The following is a 17,788-nucleotide window of genomic DNA, read 5'->3' as shown; positions in this document are numbered from 1 at the left end:
ATGTACGGTGATTTTTCAGAGGGCTGATAAGAGGTTATTTAGAGAATTTGTCTGAAGAGCTCTAAAAAGGCCATGTGGATAATATTTAGTGATTTAAAGGAAGTGTTTGGTTTCTTTTTTTTTCTAAACAAGCTTTCTCCATGCATTAAAACCTTAAATGATTTCAAAAGTCGACTGTTTGCCTTTTTTAGGTGGTGTAAGAAATACTGCAGGCTTTTTTACAGAATAGAAATTAGCAGGTTTTCCTCTGGTTTTAGAAGATGCTATGATTTTGAGTCTGTGTAATAATATAGAAGGACATACTAACTATCCTTCCATTTTGTGATCACAAGAAATACTTTTTGTAGCCAACCTGTGTTCCTTTAAAGGATTTGCAAACTTTCATTTTCTTAAGCAGTGTCATTAGGACAAAATCAGTGTTCGTGAAAGAAACTTTTTTACCTTAGTTTCTGTGAGTTCTTACTTTCTGGCTTTTAGAAAGATCTATTTTAATAATAATGTATTGGATTTTCCATCAAGCATTTTTACAATACAATTAGAAACAATTTACAATACAATGAGAAACATTAACTATTTATGTGTATGCTGTTCTTCCTTTATAGCCTTGCCATGTGATTTACACTGACTATCGACCCACTCCACTGCAGCATTATATATTCCCAGCAGGAGGAGATGGACTCCATCTGGTTGTTGATGAAAATGTAAGGAATATTCAGGTTTTTGGAAAGATCATTTTCCTTGCATATCAGTCACGCGTTTGATCTCTAGCCAGATTTGGATTGGCTGTACAAAGGATGTTTGTGTTCAAATGAGGTACAAATGGGCAACAGTGATCTCTAAATTGCTGTTAGATTTTTGGAGTCTTATAGAAGAGATTGGTTTTACTGTCTAATGTGGTGTAGTCAGCTGAGTAGTATTTTGCTGAGATACCTTAAGTGCCCTCATCCTTGCCTTGTTTTCCAAAGCGTGTGCTGCTTTTTGTAAATCTATGAAGTAGCCAATGTTTCTTTAACTGTTTCTCACTCAAAAGAAAATGTAGTAGTGTTTAAATTTTACTTCAGGTGAGGGGGCAAAATATTTTTGTAGTTTTAGGTGAAGTAAGATCTTGTTTAAAATTCATACTGGCTTGCACAGTAGCAGTAGCTAATGCCGTAAACAGTACTGCACTTGAAGCTAGGTCTTTATTGGGCAGTGTAGTTTCCTGTAGACATTCCTAAAAGTTAGTTTTGCTATTGTGTCAGTTAGCAGGTCTACCATGGTTGATTATTTGGTGGTTAGAACAAAGAGCAGTAGCTTCAGAGCCACCAATGTAATTCTGAGCTGTGACATTGACCTAGTAAACTCAGCTGCTAGCTTCTGCCTGTAAATATAGGGTAATGGTACTGGCTACGCAAAGCACTAAGCATTTTTAAGTGAACTGTGTAAGAAGTAATTGCTTACAAAAGTTGTGTTTTGTATCTAGGGAGATTTCAGAGAAGATAATTTTAATACAGCAATGCAAGTACTTAGAGATGCAGGAGACCTAGCAAAAGGGGACCAGAGAGGCAGGAAAGGAGGAACAAAAGGTGAGTTTGAATCACATTCTAAAGTAATGTATAATACAACAAAGTTGTGCTTGTGTCTCAGTTATTCCATAAGATACCTTTTTCCTAAATTGACATTTAAATTAACATAATTTCTCTGCAGGTCCTTCAAATGTTTTTAAAATTGTGAAGATGATCATGGAAAGGAATTTCCAACCTGTCATTATTTTCAGCTTCAGTAAGAAAGACTGTGAAGCCTATGCACTTCAGATGACAAAGTTAGATTTCAATACAGGTACAGATAAATAAAAATACAGGTTTATTCACAATTGTGGTTTGATGTGAAATGTTATTCTGGTTAGTTACTTCTGTTTCTTTTGGGACTTTTTGTGTAAAAACAAATGAAAAATGTGCATTACATCATGCTAGTTTCAGTAGGAGAGTGTTGGTGCACAAAAAGTACTTGACCATCAAAATGTTGAATTGTTCCTCTATTTTAAACTTTATTTCTTTCTCAAAAATCCTCTTTCACTGTAATAATAGCCCAAGAGTTCCTGGAAAATTCTATCTGTAATGGGAGAAGACTGATCATAACAAATGTATTTCCCAGAATGTTCATGTTATGTCCATTAGAAAAAAGACTATTTTCTGGAAGTCAAAACAACTGTATAACAAACCACTAGACTGTTCTTTCTCAACTATCCAATCCAGTTTTCTTTGTTCCCTTCCTCCACCTTGTCCTCAAAAACCCAAAAGGTAAACAAAGAAGACTTTTTCATTTTGCATTAAGGCCAAGCTTGTAAAATAGATTTAATACATTGCTTCTCAGAAATGTTAAGAATTGTAACAAAAATAAGGGATTTGTTGTAAAGCAACTTAACATTTCATGTTTGTGAACTGTTCAGGGTTCTTGCTTCCTTACTTGCTCTGGTATTTGCACATTCTGGTTCAGTGTTGCAAAATAATGCAGCTGTTTCTGTCAGAAAATGTAAAGATTGGCAGAAGTGCAGAAATGCATTTTTATATTTTCTTCAATCATACCTTTGAATACATATTCTTCATACTTGTATTACTTAAGTAGAAAGAGTGTAAACTTTGGGAATCAACAGGGAGGAGGAGAAACCTCAGTATCTGTGCAGACAGGGAATAGTATGTAGAAGAGAAACAGGGAAGTTTACGAAATAAAAGTACATAAAACTCAGAAATCCCAAGCTTGGAAATAGCTGAAGTTTGGATTATTCTGCAAGGTTTGTTCTGTTTTCCCTGAGCATCTACTGCTGGTTACTGTTAGGCTCCTTCAGGCTTGCATTCAAGTCTTGATTCAATGTGGGTGGTTTTGTGCTGACTTCACTCTTCCACACTATTTTTATTGTAAACTTCTTGTAAATATTAGAATGTGGTAACACTTTATTTACATATGGTATTAGCCTTCTAGATTTTGTAATAACTTACAAATTGCCTTCTTAGATGAAGAAAAAAAGATGGTTGAAGAAGTGTTCAATAATGCAATTGATTGTCTCTCAGATGAAGATAAAAAGCTTCCTCAGGTGAGTGAGATTGAGTAGGTGTAGCTGCTGCTGTCCTGTTCTCTGCAACTTTTGAGCCTGTGGGTCTTTAATAGTGCATACAGAAATCATAAACTGGATGTTCTTATTCATCTCCTTGGGTTTTAATATCTCTTTCATTGTTCCTTGGCATTGTGAATTAGGACTCAGTGATTACAATTCCTATCTGTGTGATTCCAGTGAATGACACATGCCAAAATTAACCATGGAGTTCCTACCTGTGTTTTATGTTCTTTCTAATAAAGTTTTTAAGTAAACATAAGGGCTTATAAAGAGATATCTCTGGGTTAAAACTGTCTGGAAATAGTTCAAACGAGAGTGCAGTATGCAGTTTAGAAGTATTGACTGCTGAGCCTTTCAAATTGTTGAATTGATGTATCTGCATTCTAATTTATTGTATAATGACCACGCGCAGTGACTATCTTTACAGTGGGAAAATACAAGTTTCCAAATGGACAGGATATTATAGGATTCAGTAGTTTTGTAACAAATACTACAACTATTAACTTCTTCCCACTTTTTATTTATTTGTGTCCATAATTGCTTAGTGTAGTGATCTTTGTTGTGAGCATGGCAATTTGTCCATGAAAAAAAACCCAACCATTTAATTTTTGGCCTTGCCTACTCACTTCAGATTTCACATACTTGTTTTGTTTGTGAACTTGAAAAAAATCAATATATAAGGTGTTATGTGCTGTCTTTTTACAGTAAGTTTGTAACAGTGGCACTGTATCAAAGTAATCTGTTTTGGACTCTGTGGACCATGATAACTCAAAAGTGTATTCTCAGAAATAGGTTTGGGGTGGTAACGAAGTGTTAATAGATTGTTAGCGAGAATCTTTGTTTTGAAAGAAAAAAGCAGAGACAAAGCTAAATTTATATAGTTATTTGTTTGAAGTATTATGTTTTTAGAATTTAAGAGATCAATTCAGTCATTTACAGCCTGAATTGCATTGTATGGCATAGGTGCTGAATTACTGTCCTACAGCACATAGGAATAAATGAAATCAGTACAACTAAAATTGAAACAAAGTATCTCATTCATACCAGGATCACTATTTCCAAAACTGATTCTAAATGAGGCATTTTTTTTTAATAGAGACAGATTTAAATACTAACTGCATGTGTAAATTTGGGCATAGCTTCACAGTTGGCCTAAGCAAATTTAAGACTAGTCTGCTGAAAAGATTGGTCTCTGATTTACCCTTCATATCATTCCTAGTTCTAACTGGAAAATAATATTGGAGGAGTATTTATTGTATTTAAAATCGGGACGTAATGAATTATATCAGCACTAAGGGCAGTGTTGAGGTTTTCTATAGAGATTTTAATTTTTAGTAACGAATATTAAAATTTGTTTACCGGTCTTTGTATGTTTATTCCCAGGTTGAGCACGTACTTCCTCTTCTGAAGCGAGGAATTGGTATCCATCATGGCGGTCTGCTTCCTATCTTAAAAGAAACCATAGAAATTCTTTTCTCTGAGGGCTTAATAAAGGTATGTATTTTATGTCCACATTTAGGTTTTTCTCTGTGTGAATCCACAGTCAGTAATCCTGAAAAACTGAGAAGTATGTCTTAGCTCAGAACGTACACTAGTATTATACTGGAGATCTTGACGACTCCTTGACTGAAAAAGGTGAAAGAGTCAGTACACATGGCAAACTGAAAAACGCTTTGTGTCTTGAATGCAGGAAGCATAAAGCTTAGTACTTATAAAAAAAATTGTTTTAACATTGTGTGGACCAGTAAGTAGGCAATTTCAAGAAGAGCTACAGATACATGAAGGGAAGTCCCCATTTTGTGGATCTGCGTACCTGGTTCTGCAAATGCACACAGCACCTCTGGAAGCATGTGGCTGTTCCAATGGCACAGATTTAATTCATGTAATTGATTTCAGCTCCCTTCCCTTGAAAAATGCAAATACTTGCATAAATGCCTCCACCTTTATCTGAAAAAACCCTAAAAAACAATTCTTGAACCTCATGTGGGGTTTTGTCTCCTCTATAAGGAGAAAGATGTGTTAGTGCACAATTACAGCTTTAGTTTTAAGTGTTCCAGGTTTTATTCTAAAGTATTAATATTTGCAGTATCTAACTTTTAATATTTTCTTCCACAATTTTATGATGTATTTTGCTCCTATAAACGACTGTAGACATTAACCAAGCTGCTTGTTGGTTGCCCTAATACACATACATTCAGAAAAATCTGACTTTAGATAAAAGTTCTGGGGGTTTGGGGGGAAATTTTTTGGAAATTAACAATTATTTTTCATTAATATAATTTGCACCCCTTGTGTTTTTCCTTTGAGTCTTTTACATGGTCCCATATAACTAGTTTTTACATTTTCCCAGAGGAAATAAGGGCAGGGGGAAAGAATGTTTCTGGTCCAGTTTTTAGCTATTGAATGCACGTATGTTCCCATGTTCACTGTATATAAGTAGTAAAATCTGGAGAGGTTTTGTGTAGCGATTTCTGACTATTTGCACATTTGCTTAAGAGCCTTTGGTTTTGCTTGCTTAACTTTAGTTTGTTTGTTTAGGCCTTATTTGCAACAGAGACTTTTGCTATGGGAATTAATATGCCAGCCAGGACTGTGCTATTTACGAGTGCCAGCAAATTTGACGGAAAAGATTTCCGATGGGTAAGTGAAAAACAGGTTCTGTTGAATAAATGAATTGCATTATTTAAACCTTACTAGCCTTAAATTTACTCTTGACTTACCCACTTCAATGTAGTAGAATACATTTTTTTCTTTCAGAAATCTTTGTTCACTAATTAATTCATAATTAGCGTACAAATTCTTGAAGAGTATTCAGATTATGCATGAAATTATTTATTTTAATATATACAGCAAAAGGGTGTCAAACAGGTTAGCAGTAAACATTGGATTAGACTAAGACTTCTTTACAACTTGTCCAAAACTGTGAGACCCAGTTGTTTTCTTCTGTGTCAGAGGAGTGTGGGGAATAATTGGGCTCAGTATCATATCATAATGATGACTAAATTTTAGGTTTTGACAGACCCAAGAAAAGAGATCATTTACCTCTGGAGAGTATTGATCTGTTACAGCAGACTATTTTGGGTAGCGCACAGAAAGACAGAAATGGGTGAAGGAGAGAGAGGTTGTTTGCTGGAAAGCAAATAGTTTTAAAGTTTTAAATGTTAAAACCAGCTATGTGAATCACATGTAAATGGTAATAAGGGTGTACAAGTCATCACAGCAAAACTTCATAGATGAGTGTCATGGTTCATCTTTCAGAGCCAGGAAAATTGAGATAAACAGGATGAGTGACTTGACTTGTGCATTGTGAGGTAAACATCTCTTCAGTCTTAGTTTAGGCTGTTCAGTTTCATGATTCATTCAGTCTGATTGCATGCCCTTAAGATGTATGTGAGAATGAGGTACCTTTGAGCTATCAGATATGTGGAACTCCTGCTTTAAAAATGATACAGCATGGTTGACTTAAGTAGTTTTTGAGATTTGACTTAAAGTGAAACTCAGGAAGTTGTGGGGAATGCAGGTTCCACAGATGACATGACCCCCTATTTTATAACCTATGGAGACAAAGGGAGCCGGTTACAGCTGGCTTTTGTCCATGTCCCAGTTCTTTATAACCTCTTCAGTTTCATGGTTAGTAGGCATAAGAATACGGCAGCTCTTGCTAGGTATCAGTGTTTTAATGATACATTTGAATTGATCAAATGAAGTGATAGTATTATTTGAAGATGGTGAAGGTGCCTTGTGAGTATCTTGAAGATGTATAATATATTTTAATAAATCTCCACCATGCCCAGCAACCTTCCATCACATAAGACATTAGTAAAATGTGTTTTATGTTTATTAAAATGACGCACTGTGCTATGGAAATTATTGTAGCTATGGGAGCATTAGATAACTTCAGCTGCTGACATACATTTTTCATAGTCATGGATTTTTCCTAGTAGTTTAATAATCGGCTTATGAGTAATGAATTCAACATGTCAAAAGTTCATGTCTTAGTACACATCATGGTCATTTACTGTATAATTGTAAATAGCACTTTATATGTTCTTGCAATTTTTCTAATATTTGTTAATTTTTTTCTTTTTCTCATGTTATCCTAGATATCCTCAGGTGAATACATTCAAATGTCAGGTCGTGCAGGACGCCGAGGTATGGATGATAGAGGAATAGTAATTCTTATGGTGGATGAAAAAATGAGTCCAACAATTGGCAAGCAGCTTTTGAAGGTAGGAAAGAAGATGATTTTTTTTTTTTTATCCTCTCCACTAAGGTTATGCTTATTCGAGTAATGCAAAATTACCTATCTAGAAAAAAAAAGTAGTTAGATCATGCAGGTGGGAGATGACAGCTCCTAAAACGAGTATGGGCTTTCACTGAATTCTCATTAAAGCAGGAGTTTCTGTTGTGAAACAAAATTAGAAGACTATTATCATCCTTCTCTGTATAAAAGGGTTCTCAGGCAGGAGAGGTAGAATTATATCCTGTTTCCTAGTGATATCACTACCACTGCAGAGTTCTGTTTGTTTCTTGCTGACAGCAGTCAGTTCAGGGATATTGCTGAACTTGAAAAGGTTTGCTGAGCTTTCACAAGAATTATTAAAGGCTTAGTTCTGTGGTGAAGTAAAACTTGGTTAATGTACTTTTCAGTGTAATAGACAAACTGGACAATGTTATGCAAAAAATAAGATAAATATGGTAAATAAGAAGAGTGAGATGGCTGTCAGTGAGCTAAAATTAACTATGGAGAAAATAATAGTGCTTATAGGAAACTTTGAGGTTTGGAAATCAAGAGGCTGAAAAAAACCACTCTTGCGGTTGAGATGGGCATTAGATAATAAGGCTTCCCCAAACTGTAATGGAAGTTGTTACAGATTATTACAGTAATACCCTCTTGCTTTAGAACTGGAATGTGAAGCATTGCACTCACTACACTTCTGTTTAAATTCCATGGCAAAAATAACCATAAGGAAGCATATATTCTGGTGTGCGTGTTGCCTAGCTTAGGTTGCTTATGTTAGTTGTGCACACACGTTAAAATTGAAAACTTGGAGGTGTTCTCTGCATGCTATTCAGGAGCTTGTAGCCTTGGTACAAGTAGCAGGTCATTTGTGTTAAAATGGCACTTATGGTACTGTTAAAGTTTGTTTAAATTGTGGGAATCGCCTGTTTTGCTGGTTGACTGGACACCAAGCCAAAAGGAAACAGCACAATGTGATAAAAGAGCAGTAGGAGCAAAGCATGAAATCATTACTGCAAAGCATTACAGAGTGAAGAAAAGGATACATTACCAGCTACCACCTTAACATCATCCAGGCCCACTTTGGCTGGGAAGCTCCGTTGCAGCCAGCGCCAGGAGTAACTGGGAAAATTCCTGTGCTTTGTGTCCACCTGTAGGTGAGGCTTCTGGCCCAGTCCTGGAGCTTGCCCACCTTTAAACTCAGTAAAAAAACCCTAATTGTTTACACACCTAGCTGTCGCAACACTCTCCAAACTAGCGGGCTGCAACAAGGTCTTTTACCATCTCATACCAACATACTCCTCATGCCAGCCCCTCTGCTGCCTTCTCCTAGTCTCTCCTCATCCAGGGTACGCTCTGTCTCTTCTCTCTGCTTCTTCCTCCTCTCCCTTCCTCAGCAGCTCTCTTCCTTGGCTGCCCAACCCCTTAACAGAACCAGCTACAGCTGTACCTGGTCTACATCAGCCAACCCACCGCTCCTGAAGCCAGCCCACAGCTGTGTATTATCAATGTTAATTAACCCAGCTTCATTCCTCTACAATTCCCGCCCCCCCTTTTTTTTTGTCTTCTTAACATTTCATGCCTTATGTTTTTAACAATCATCACAACCTTTTTACAAATAAACTTTTCATACAGTCCAGGCAGCTTGTCCCTGAACTCTTTTTTTTCTTCTTAGCATTTCATGCCTTCTGTATTTAACAATCATCACAAGTTTTTCACAGATAAACTTCTCATGCGGTCCAGACAATTTGTCCCTGAACTTATACACATATCCCTTCTTCAATTTTATCTTGGGCTTTTCAGCTTCTGGGGGCTGATCATCTTTCTTCTCATCTGCTTTCTTGAAATCTGGGATTTTGTTTTCTTCAGAGTGGGATTCTGATGAACTTACTGCCTCGTCTTTTCACCTCTTGGGTCACACCGGACAGTAACCTGAATGAGCTTTCAACAGCAGATTTAGAATACAGCACTAATACATTACTCCATGTTCCAACAAGCTTCTCCGCATCTTGTGGTCACTCATTTTTTTTACAACTGGAGACACCTTCAACGAGCACGTAAACACCGGCAAGAATACCACCAGGCTCAGCAGCAACGGCGGGAGCTGCCCGCAGCACCGTGCTGCTCCCACGCCTTCCCCCGGCACAGCCATCATCGCTGTGTGGCCAGACCCGCTCAGGACCCACCACTCCTGTGGGCTGCTGCCATGTCTGGTCATGTACTCCACTGCTATTGCCCGTTACCCTCAGTCTCTTAACTCCACGGCAGTCAGGCTTCCTTCTCTTTGACCCCAATGGCTCATCTTTACTGGCATCTGATCCAGATCCCCAGGCTTTTCCTGCCTATGTCAACGTGATCTGGATCGCAGGCTATCCCCACCTGTCTCCGCTATGTTGGGCACCACCATCACTGTTCAGAAGTTCAGACATCCCCCAGCACAGCCATCACCACTGTCATCACTCAGTACACTCAGTCTCATAATCTGAAGGGCCTCACACGGGGCATCAGTTGTCACAGCACTCTCTAAACTAGCAGGCTGCAACAAGGCCTTTTACCATCTCATACCAACATACTCCTCATGCCAGTCCCTCTGCTGCCTTCTCCTAGTCTCTCCTCAGCCTGGGCATGTGTTCTCTCTCTTCTCTCTGCTTCTGCCTTGTCTCTTCCTTGGCTGCCCAACCCCTTAACAGAACCAGCCACAGCTGCACCTGGTCTACATCAGCCGACCCACCGCCCCTGAAGCCAGCCCACAGCTGTATATTACCAATGTTAATTAACCCAGCTTCATTCCTCTACAGCTAGCATATGTAAACTTTTAACTTTAGGCTAAGTGCAGGTGTGCACTATCTCATGATTTGTAAGGTTCACACATGACAGGGACATTGGCCAGACACCCGAGTATGGTGGAGTTACCGCCATGACACAGCTGCACACAGTATTTATTGTCTGGATGGTCCTGCTCATATCTTGCTGGTTCAGGGGGCTCAAGGCAAATACCACCTGCTCATTGAAGTTGTCCTTGAGCTGCCTGAGCTCCCTGTCCAAGTTAAGCGATCCCTAATTAAATCCACAGACTTTTTCATAAGAAGTAGTCAATTTAATAAATTTTTACCACATTGCCTTAAGTCACAATCAGGGTATGTTAATAAAAAGTGTATTCGTTACCAAAAAAAATTGGATGCCAGTATTTCTCTATTTTGGGATGAAGAACGAAGGGAAACATATATATGCCTGCTGTTAGTTACACAGATGTGGATTTTTTCATGTGTGTCTTGCTCCGTCAGTGCTACCTGTTAATTCATAATAAATGTATACATTAAATTGCTGTTATACACAAGGAATGTTCACCTTATCAAAGTCAGAATTTTTGTGAATGCTGCATTATGGCTAACTAACCAGAAATCAGTAAAATAAGCAATTTCAAAAATACTGAAACTATTCATGTATGGGAGCATTAGGTTTTGAAATTATTTCTTAGTCTTGATTCAATTTCTGTTTTCTTAGCGGAGTGGACATTTACTTGTTTACATAAACAATGCATGGGTACATCTCTTGCGATGTATGAGTACTAAGTATTTTAACTGGATTTTTGTGAATTTTTAAGATTATGTAAAATGAGTTGTAATTTTGTGGCATAGTTCTTGAAATACTTTATACATTTGTACTTTCACAGCTGAAAAATTAAACATCAGGAGATATAAAATGAGAGAACACTCCTTATGTGTTTTTGGTTTTTTGTAACATTGTAACATGTAACAAGTAAACATTGATTTTGTTTACTTGTAATCTATAGTTTATAAAGAATATCCCCCAAAAGTTAATTTGTATGAAATAATTGTAAATAGCTTAATAACAATTGATGTTTCAATTATTTATGTTCAGACTTTTGACATTACTCTGTCAGCTCAACTGTTCAGAAATTGTTTTAAGTTCAGTAGTTTGAGAACTATAGAACTCAATCTGCCTGAATTAAGACAAAAAAAGAAATAGTAGATCACTTTTTTGATACTGTCTCTGGCCTTTTTAATTGATTTTAAGGAAATTGTAAAGAGTATTTCCTTTATTGAAACTATAAGCCCTTTGATTATTTTTTCCTCCTTTTGAATTATAGGAAACAAAAGGGGAAAATAATGGCAGCTTTTTTGCTCCCTGTATTATGTCTTGATTCTTCTCCACTGATCTAAATAATTTTATTCCATTAATTTTTCATGCTTTTATAATCTTTTAGAAGGTGAGCAGTACAACATGAAAAGTACTTCTTAATTTCCTTTTTAAATACAAAACACTTATAAGAAATTTCATGATGAAGCAGGCCAAGGATGTATACAGACTAACATTTCTTGAATATTCATATTTTGTATTCATTATTAAGTGTGTCTGACGGTTAGTAGTAAGATCGTGATCATGTCTTGTGGTAGTAGTTTGCTGCCACATGAAGTATTGTGGCTTAGCTGCAGGGTAAGCTAAAGATTTATAGGGAGTACTTCAGAAGAAATAAATTAGCCATATTGAGAATGATAGGACATTTACACAGGACATTTTTATCATAGCTCTTCAACCCCAATGATGTCTGATCCAAACCAGTTACTGAATACTAGAGCAAAACGTCTAGGAATAATGTTACCAGCTGCCTACCGCTGCGGTTAGCGAACTAAGAGCTTTGAGTATGTTTCAGTATCAGCAGTATTGCTGCAGCTGTGCTGTTTGGCTATCAAACTGTCATTGCACCATTGTGTACAGTACTTCAACTGAAGTTCCAAGTTCAGGTCTTAGATGGAGTTCTTAAGAGGCATATTTGTAAATATTTCTTAAACTCAGTAACATGCATTTGTCTTCTGCAGCGTAACTAGGTTTTTTTGTTTATCCTTAACATTTATTTGACCACTGGATAGTTAGTAAACTGGTGACTTGCACAGATCTTTAAAACTAAATGCTTACAACACTGTTGGATAGTGTTCTGATGACAGTAAATTACACTTTTACATTTGCATAATACTAAGAGGTATGTGATAGGAAATTGTTATTTGTTTCCTTAATTAAAATCTTCAGCTATGGTAGGTTAGTTTAGATAGGAAGCAGAAAACTTCCCTTTGATGCTAAGTGGATGGCCTTTGAAACTGAGCAGCATTCCCTCTAGCTGGAATTTGACCATGTTACAAGCATGTATTCCTACAGAGTTATTGAACAGTGTTTCTCTGAAAGGCAAAAATCTTAAGCTAATTATGTTATGGAAGTGAATGTTGGTATAAGTAGAGAAAATATGCTAATGTAAGTGGGCTTTTGAGTGTATCAGTTCTTTGCGTCTACTTACTCCCTCACAGAAGTTAGATGGACTGAAAAAATAAAAGATTAATCTAGCCAGATAAAATACACAGTATTATGCTTTCCTTGTCATTTGCATATGGAAAATAAAGTGCACTGATGCCAAGCTGTAGGAGATACTCCACTAGCTACATCTGGCTTCTTGGCAGGGCCTTCACTTACGGAGTTGGCAGTATGGTGCTTATTTGGCCTGTATGCTGCTATTAGACGGCCATCTGGTCTTTTTGTATTTTATTTTGACTCTTAGGTTGTTTTATTGTACTAAATAATAAACAGGATAGCAATTCGGACAGTTTAATACTTATCTTCCTGCCTGCTTGCACAGCTCTCTCATATGACCACTGTGCAGTTTTTGGAAAGTTTCTTGATTTTGAAAGGGCAAATCATGGTTCCCTTATAATTGAGGCAGCATCATTAGTTAGGTTGTGCTTTAATCATCTGCTGTGTATCACATATGGCTGTTCCTTTCAGGCTCCGAGGTATAATGAAAATTCTAGTTACCATGAAAAGCAGTATTTACATAAAAATAAATAAATTTATGCTGATCAGGAATAAATGTAAGATTATAAATGCTGAGGCAGTGATGAGAAGCTCCAATGCTACAAGAGGAAGCTTCTGGAACAGTAGCTATCTGATAAAATTGCTGGAATTTAGTACTTTTGCATAAGCATGGCTACCTGTCTCCAAGGGGAATTAATAATAAGCCTTGGGCGCCAGTGTAATTTTGTGTGGATTTCTAACACAGAAAGTGTAACAAGCAACTACAGCTCTTGCCTGGGTCATGAGAAATGCCTTAGTCACGTAATACTATAAAAAACTGTGATAAATCAGAATTCAGGAAGACTGTTGGTTAATGTTTTATGCAGAAGTAGCTCACTTAATCTTTGACTGTGAGAATGCTTGTTCCTTTTTTTGGCTTGTCTAGTGTTGACTAGTAGGCCATGGGTCTGCTCCTGTATTGGTCTTTCTGTGTTCTAAGATAAATACAGGTGTCTATGCTCTTGAATTGGGTTGAAAAATAGTAAAACTTTAAAAATCACGTAATGTAAAAGTGTAGGTTCTATTTTAGTGCTTGGGGTTTGGGGCACTTTTTTTTGTTGTTGTTGTTAGGTAAATTTATGACAGTCCGGAACTGTTTAGTCTGTTACTCTTTAAAATACCCATATGCATTAACATCATATTCTTAAAATTATTTGTGTGGTTTTGTTCAAATGATCTCCTTTGACTAGTACATAGAAAACCTTTCCAGTGAATGGGATTTTTTTTTTTCAGATGGTAAGATTGATTCTGTTACATTGAGTTGTCATTTTGCTCTTACAAACTGTACTGAATTTTTACTGTATGATCATGCAAGGTTATTAGCTATGCGTCATGGAAGGCAAGAACAGGGAGCTGCTGACAATCTCTGTAACGAAGCTCAAGGTACAGTCAGATGCAGGCTAGACCATAGCAGTTGTTTAGTTCAGTGTTTGGCAGAATTGGAGCACAGGCTTTTGCAAGAGGATGTCCTGACACAGTAACTATGAGTAATGTTTTCTTGAGCAAAATGTGGTGGCCTGTATTGAAATTGGTATGGAATGATGATGCTTACTACTTCACTTCTATGATAAAGACTGCAAAATCTTTAGTACTGCTGGTTGTCCAGGTTGTACCCCTTTTAAAACTGCACTGTATGCAGATTTTACATTTACTTTTCCCCAAATGCTTTAAAGATGTTTCTAGAGAAGCAAACTGGTCTTTCAGTTTATTTCCGATTAACTTGTGAGCAAGTACTGACAGCTTTCCATTTAATCTTGTTGGGGACTACACACAAGACAGCAGGCAAGGTCTTCTAATGAGACTGTCTTTGGTGAGCCTTCAGCCCCTCTGCAAACATCAGCTTAACACACAAGTATGATTATAATATTGTACTTTGATTTCACTTAAAGCTTACTCATATGGAGAATAAAAAAATGCTTCAGGATTTGAGAAATTTGCTTAGTTAGTGAGAGAAATAGACTTCAGCTGGAGGTTGGCACTAACGGTTGTTGGAAAAGCCATTGGAAAATCTAAAGAAGTAGATTGTCACTAATGGTTTTGAGGATACTATAATGTTCTTTCTCATCTAAAGTTGTAACTTTAGCTGGTTCAGTGGGATTCTCATCTTCTTGGATACTTTTATTAAAATTCACATAAAAATAATTTTATATGTGAAATCTTTATTTTTATTGTAAACTGCCGAACTTTTCTTGTTCTTATGAAGCTGCAGAACTTTTCCAGGCTTCATTTTAGGAAATTACTTCACTTCTATCTTTAAAGTTAACAAGATTTTAACATGAAATTATGGAGACAATTCAGCTGGTCTAAGGGAAACAGATACTCAAATGCCGTCATGAACAGGGCCACAGTTTTCTGGATAATGATGCAAACCAACAGATGGAAGAGAACAGCAAATAGTTCTCGTGATGTTTGCAACCAAAATGTGGTAGGATGGGGTGCCATATGGCATGTAAAATAGTTAGTCACTCTTGAGCTTCACCTCAGGCTTTTCCAGAGCCAGTAGGACTGAGCCAACTGGTATTATTCATTATTTGTGGTTGTTGCTTGTTAATATCACAGGTTACTTGAAGTTTTATTAGGTCAGTCTGTGGAAAGCAATTTCCCTCCGACTGAGCGATTTTTCTGAAATTTTCTTCTGCTTTGCTAAACTCATCACTACAAATGTAAATGTATTTTAACTGATTAAGCTATATTTTTTGCTTTGCCTTCCTGTTCTTAAACCAAAAAAGGTAAGTGTGAGATGAACAGAAGACAAAGTTCTTTTTTGAATTTATTTTTATGTTCACTTTTTGTAGAGGTATATAGTCTTTGCTAGGGCACACATTTCCTTTAAGTTAAAATGTACCGCATATTTACTGAAATTATAAATTGTCACATCACTGACCTGATACCTGTAGTCACAAATCTGAAGCCAATGAGAGCTGCAGATCTCGGCTAGCTTCTGAGTACATATACAGATACCTTTTTTTTTTTTTCCATTTCAGCTTTCTTTGAATTTATACAACTTAAAAGGAGCAAAATTATTCTCTCAAATGTATTCTGCAAATACAGTTATAGTGTTACCAGGCCAGCTCAGATCCAAAAGAATGATTGTACAGCACGGTGTTGAATGCATGTTAAATTACCTTTCCCCCCACTGTCCATTTGTGTTCTGTGCAGAGCAAGTCGTGTAGCAGTGCTATGGTCCCAGTTTGGGGAGGGCCAATTTTAAAATTTTTAAGTTAAAGTATGACATTTGTGTTGTATAAAATATTTGTAGTTTAAAATACTTGCTTGAGAGTTTAAATACTGCTTTGTTAATTTGGGATGCCTTGGTACAGGTGTGTAAGATTTTTTGTATATTTTTCTGTGTTCAGTTCAGAAAGAAGACAGAGGCTTAGGAGAAGAACAGAACTTGGAGTTAGCAGCCTGAAGTAGAACTAAGGATAGTTACAATGGTAGGAGCTACTGTATTAGAGAGGGTAGATGACTGAAAAGTTCTGTCATTCAGAACTAACTTCAGCCAGTGGTAGTTGCGTGCAAGAGAAATCAAGATACATTTTTTTCCTTTTAAGTCTATTACTACAACTGGAGCCTTTGTGCAACCCAATCCTGAGGTATTTTCATTGGTAAAGCCTGCTAAAGCAGTCTTTGGTTACCCACAGTGGCTTCTGTTTGTGTTGGTGCAACTGTTTTTGGGGCAAAGCAGTGAGCCAGATTGGTAATAAATTTCTGCTTAAAATAGCTGCTTACCATAGTCTATTAAAAATAACCTTGCAGAAGGTGTTTTTACTGGTTTTGCAGTCAGGGTAATGCAGCTCAGGATAATCCTGTTATCATTGTAACTACTCAGTCTTTTTTGGTATTTCTGATAGAGACCTGATTATTCATGTGGTAACTGTATCATTGATATATGGAAAAAATTGTGCTGTTAATTAATATTTCACTGAAGGTATTCCTATGTCTTAAAGATGTATCAAGCAGCCACTTGCATTTTTATTTAATGAGGCGTTTCATGTAAATTTGTGATGGCAGCTGTCACAGACAGCTAAGTGTACATATTTCCCTCTAATGAGGAAAAAGGTGAGATACCTTTTGAGTATCATCAATGTATTCTGTTCTTTGCTGTTATCATAAAGCACTTCATTGTTTTCTCTTTTGGAAACTCATTCATTCAGCTTATTTCTGGAAACACTGATAAGCAAATGAAACTGTCAGTGAACCAAATGGCTTAAAATATGTCCTGTAGTGTATCTGATTTGTGGCATTATGAAAGATACTTTATTGTTGCTTTGCAGGTTGTGTCTTTCTTTTTTGTTAGCCCATAAGGTCCCTGTTCAGTTTCAGACAGTATTTGCCATCTTGTGTTCCCTGTGAAAACTTTGTACATGTTTTCCATGACAGGCTGGAGAGCAGGAAAGTTATGTGCAAAATCTGTTCCCTCACTGCATGGGAACAGTTTTAAAAATGTAAATATTTTTCTCCCGCTGTAAGAGAAAACAGGGAGAGTAACCCTTACCAAATGTATGTCTTGCTCAACACAACATGCCATAATGCAGCAATGACAGCTCTCGCATCTCTGGTTAGACAAGGCTTCCAAGTATTTACAGTAATAAAAAAAAGTGAAAAAACCCTGTGAATATCCATTCCAGGCACTGATCTTTGTCCTTCCCAATCTTTATATCTTTCTAGTTTATGTGGGCCAGAAATGGTAGGACTGGGAAATGCTGAATGCCCTGTTGGGTGATTTGCTTGTGATAAGGAGATACTCTATTCTGAAGTTCTTGGCAGTTAAACAGGGTACAATGTATAGCGGCTATAATTTTGACATAGTTCTTGACTAAATTATTTCTGTAGTGAATTGTTCATGATTATGTTCTTGATTTTTAACATTATCAGCTTAAACCAGTCATTCTTTTGCAATCCAAATCTTGGAAGACTTGAAAGGGCACTACTGGTAAATTTTCTTAAAATTTCTCCAGAAGTAATGTGGTTGCAAGTGCACTAAGTAGGCTATTAATTTCAGTTGATACATCAAAGCTGTTCTCATGTATCCAGGCACTTCTTATCCAGGGGGATAGAAAAGCTTGCAAAATCATCCTGTTTTTCTAAAAATA

The 17,788-nt window shown here is 36.8% G+C and overlaps 1 protein-coding gene across 1 annotated transcript in view; it reads left to right on the top strand.

Moving 5' to 3' along the window:
* MTREX (Mtr4 exosome RNA helicase) overlaps positions 1–17,788 on the top strand; it is a 49,435-nt gene that overhangs the window by 8,828 nt on the left and 22,819 nt on the right. The window contains exons 9-15 of the mRNA XM_005241989.4: positions 603–701; positions 1,463–1,565; positions 1,687–1,818; positions 2,991–3,070; positions 4,475–4,585; positions 5,630–5,731; positions 7,195–7,320. Coding sequence (XP_005242046.1) covers positions 603–701; positions 1,463–1,565; positions 1,687–1,818; positions 2,991–3,070; positions 4,475–4,585; positions 5,630–5,731; positions 7,195–7,320 — 753 coding nt within the window. The remainder of the gene's footprint in view (positions 1–602; positions 702–1,462; positions 1,566–1,686; positions 1,819–2,990; positions 3,071–4,474; positions 4,586–5,629; positions 5,732–7,194; positions 7,321–17,788) is intronic.

Source organism: Falco peregrinus, chromosome Z (genome assembly GCF_023634155.1).
Source record: "Falco peregrinus isolate bFalPer1 chromosome Z, bFalPer1.pri, whole genome shotgun sequence".
NCBI classification, from domain to species: Eukaryota; Metazoa; Chordata; class Aves; order Falconiformes; family Falconidae; genus Falco; species Falco peregrinus.
This window is presented reverse-complemented; position numbering and strand designations above follow the sequence as displayed.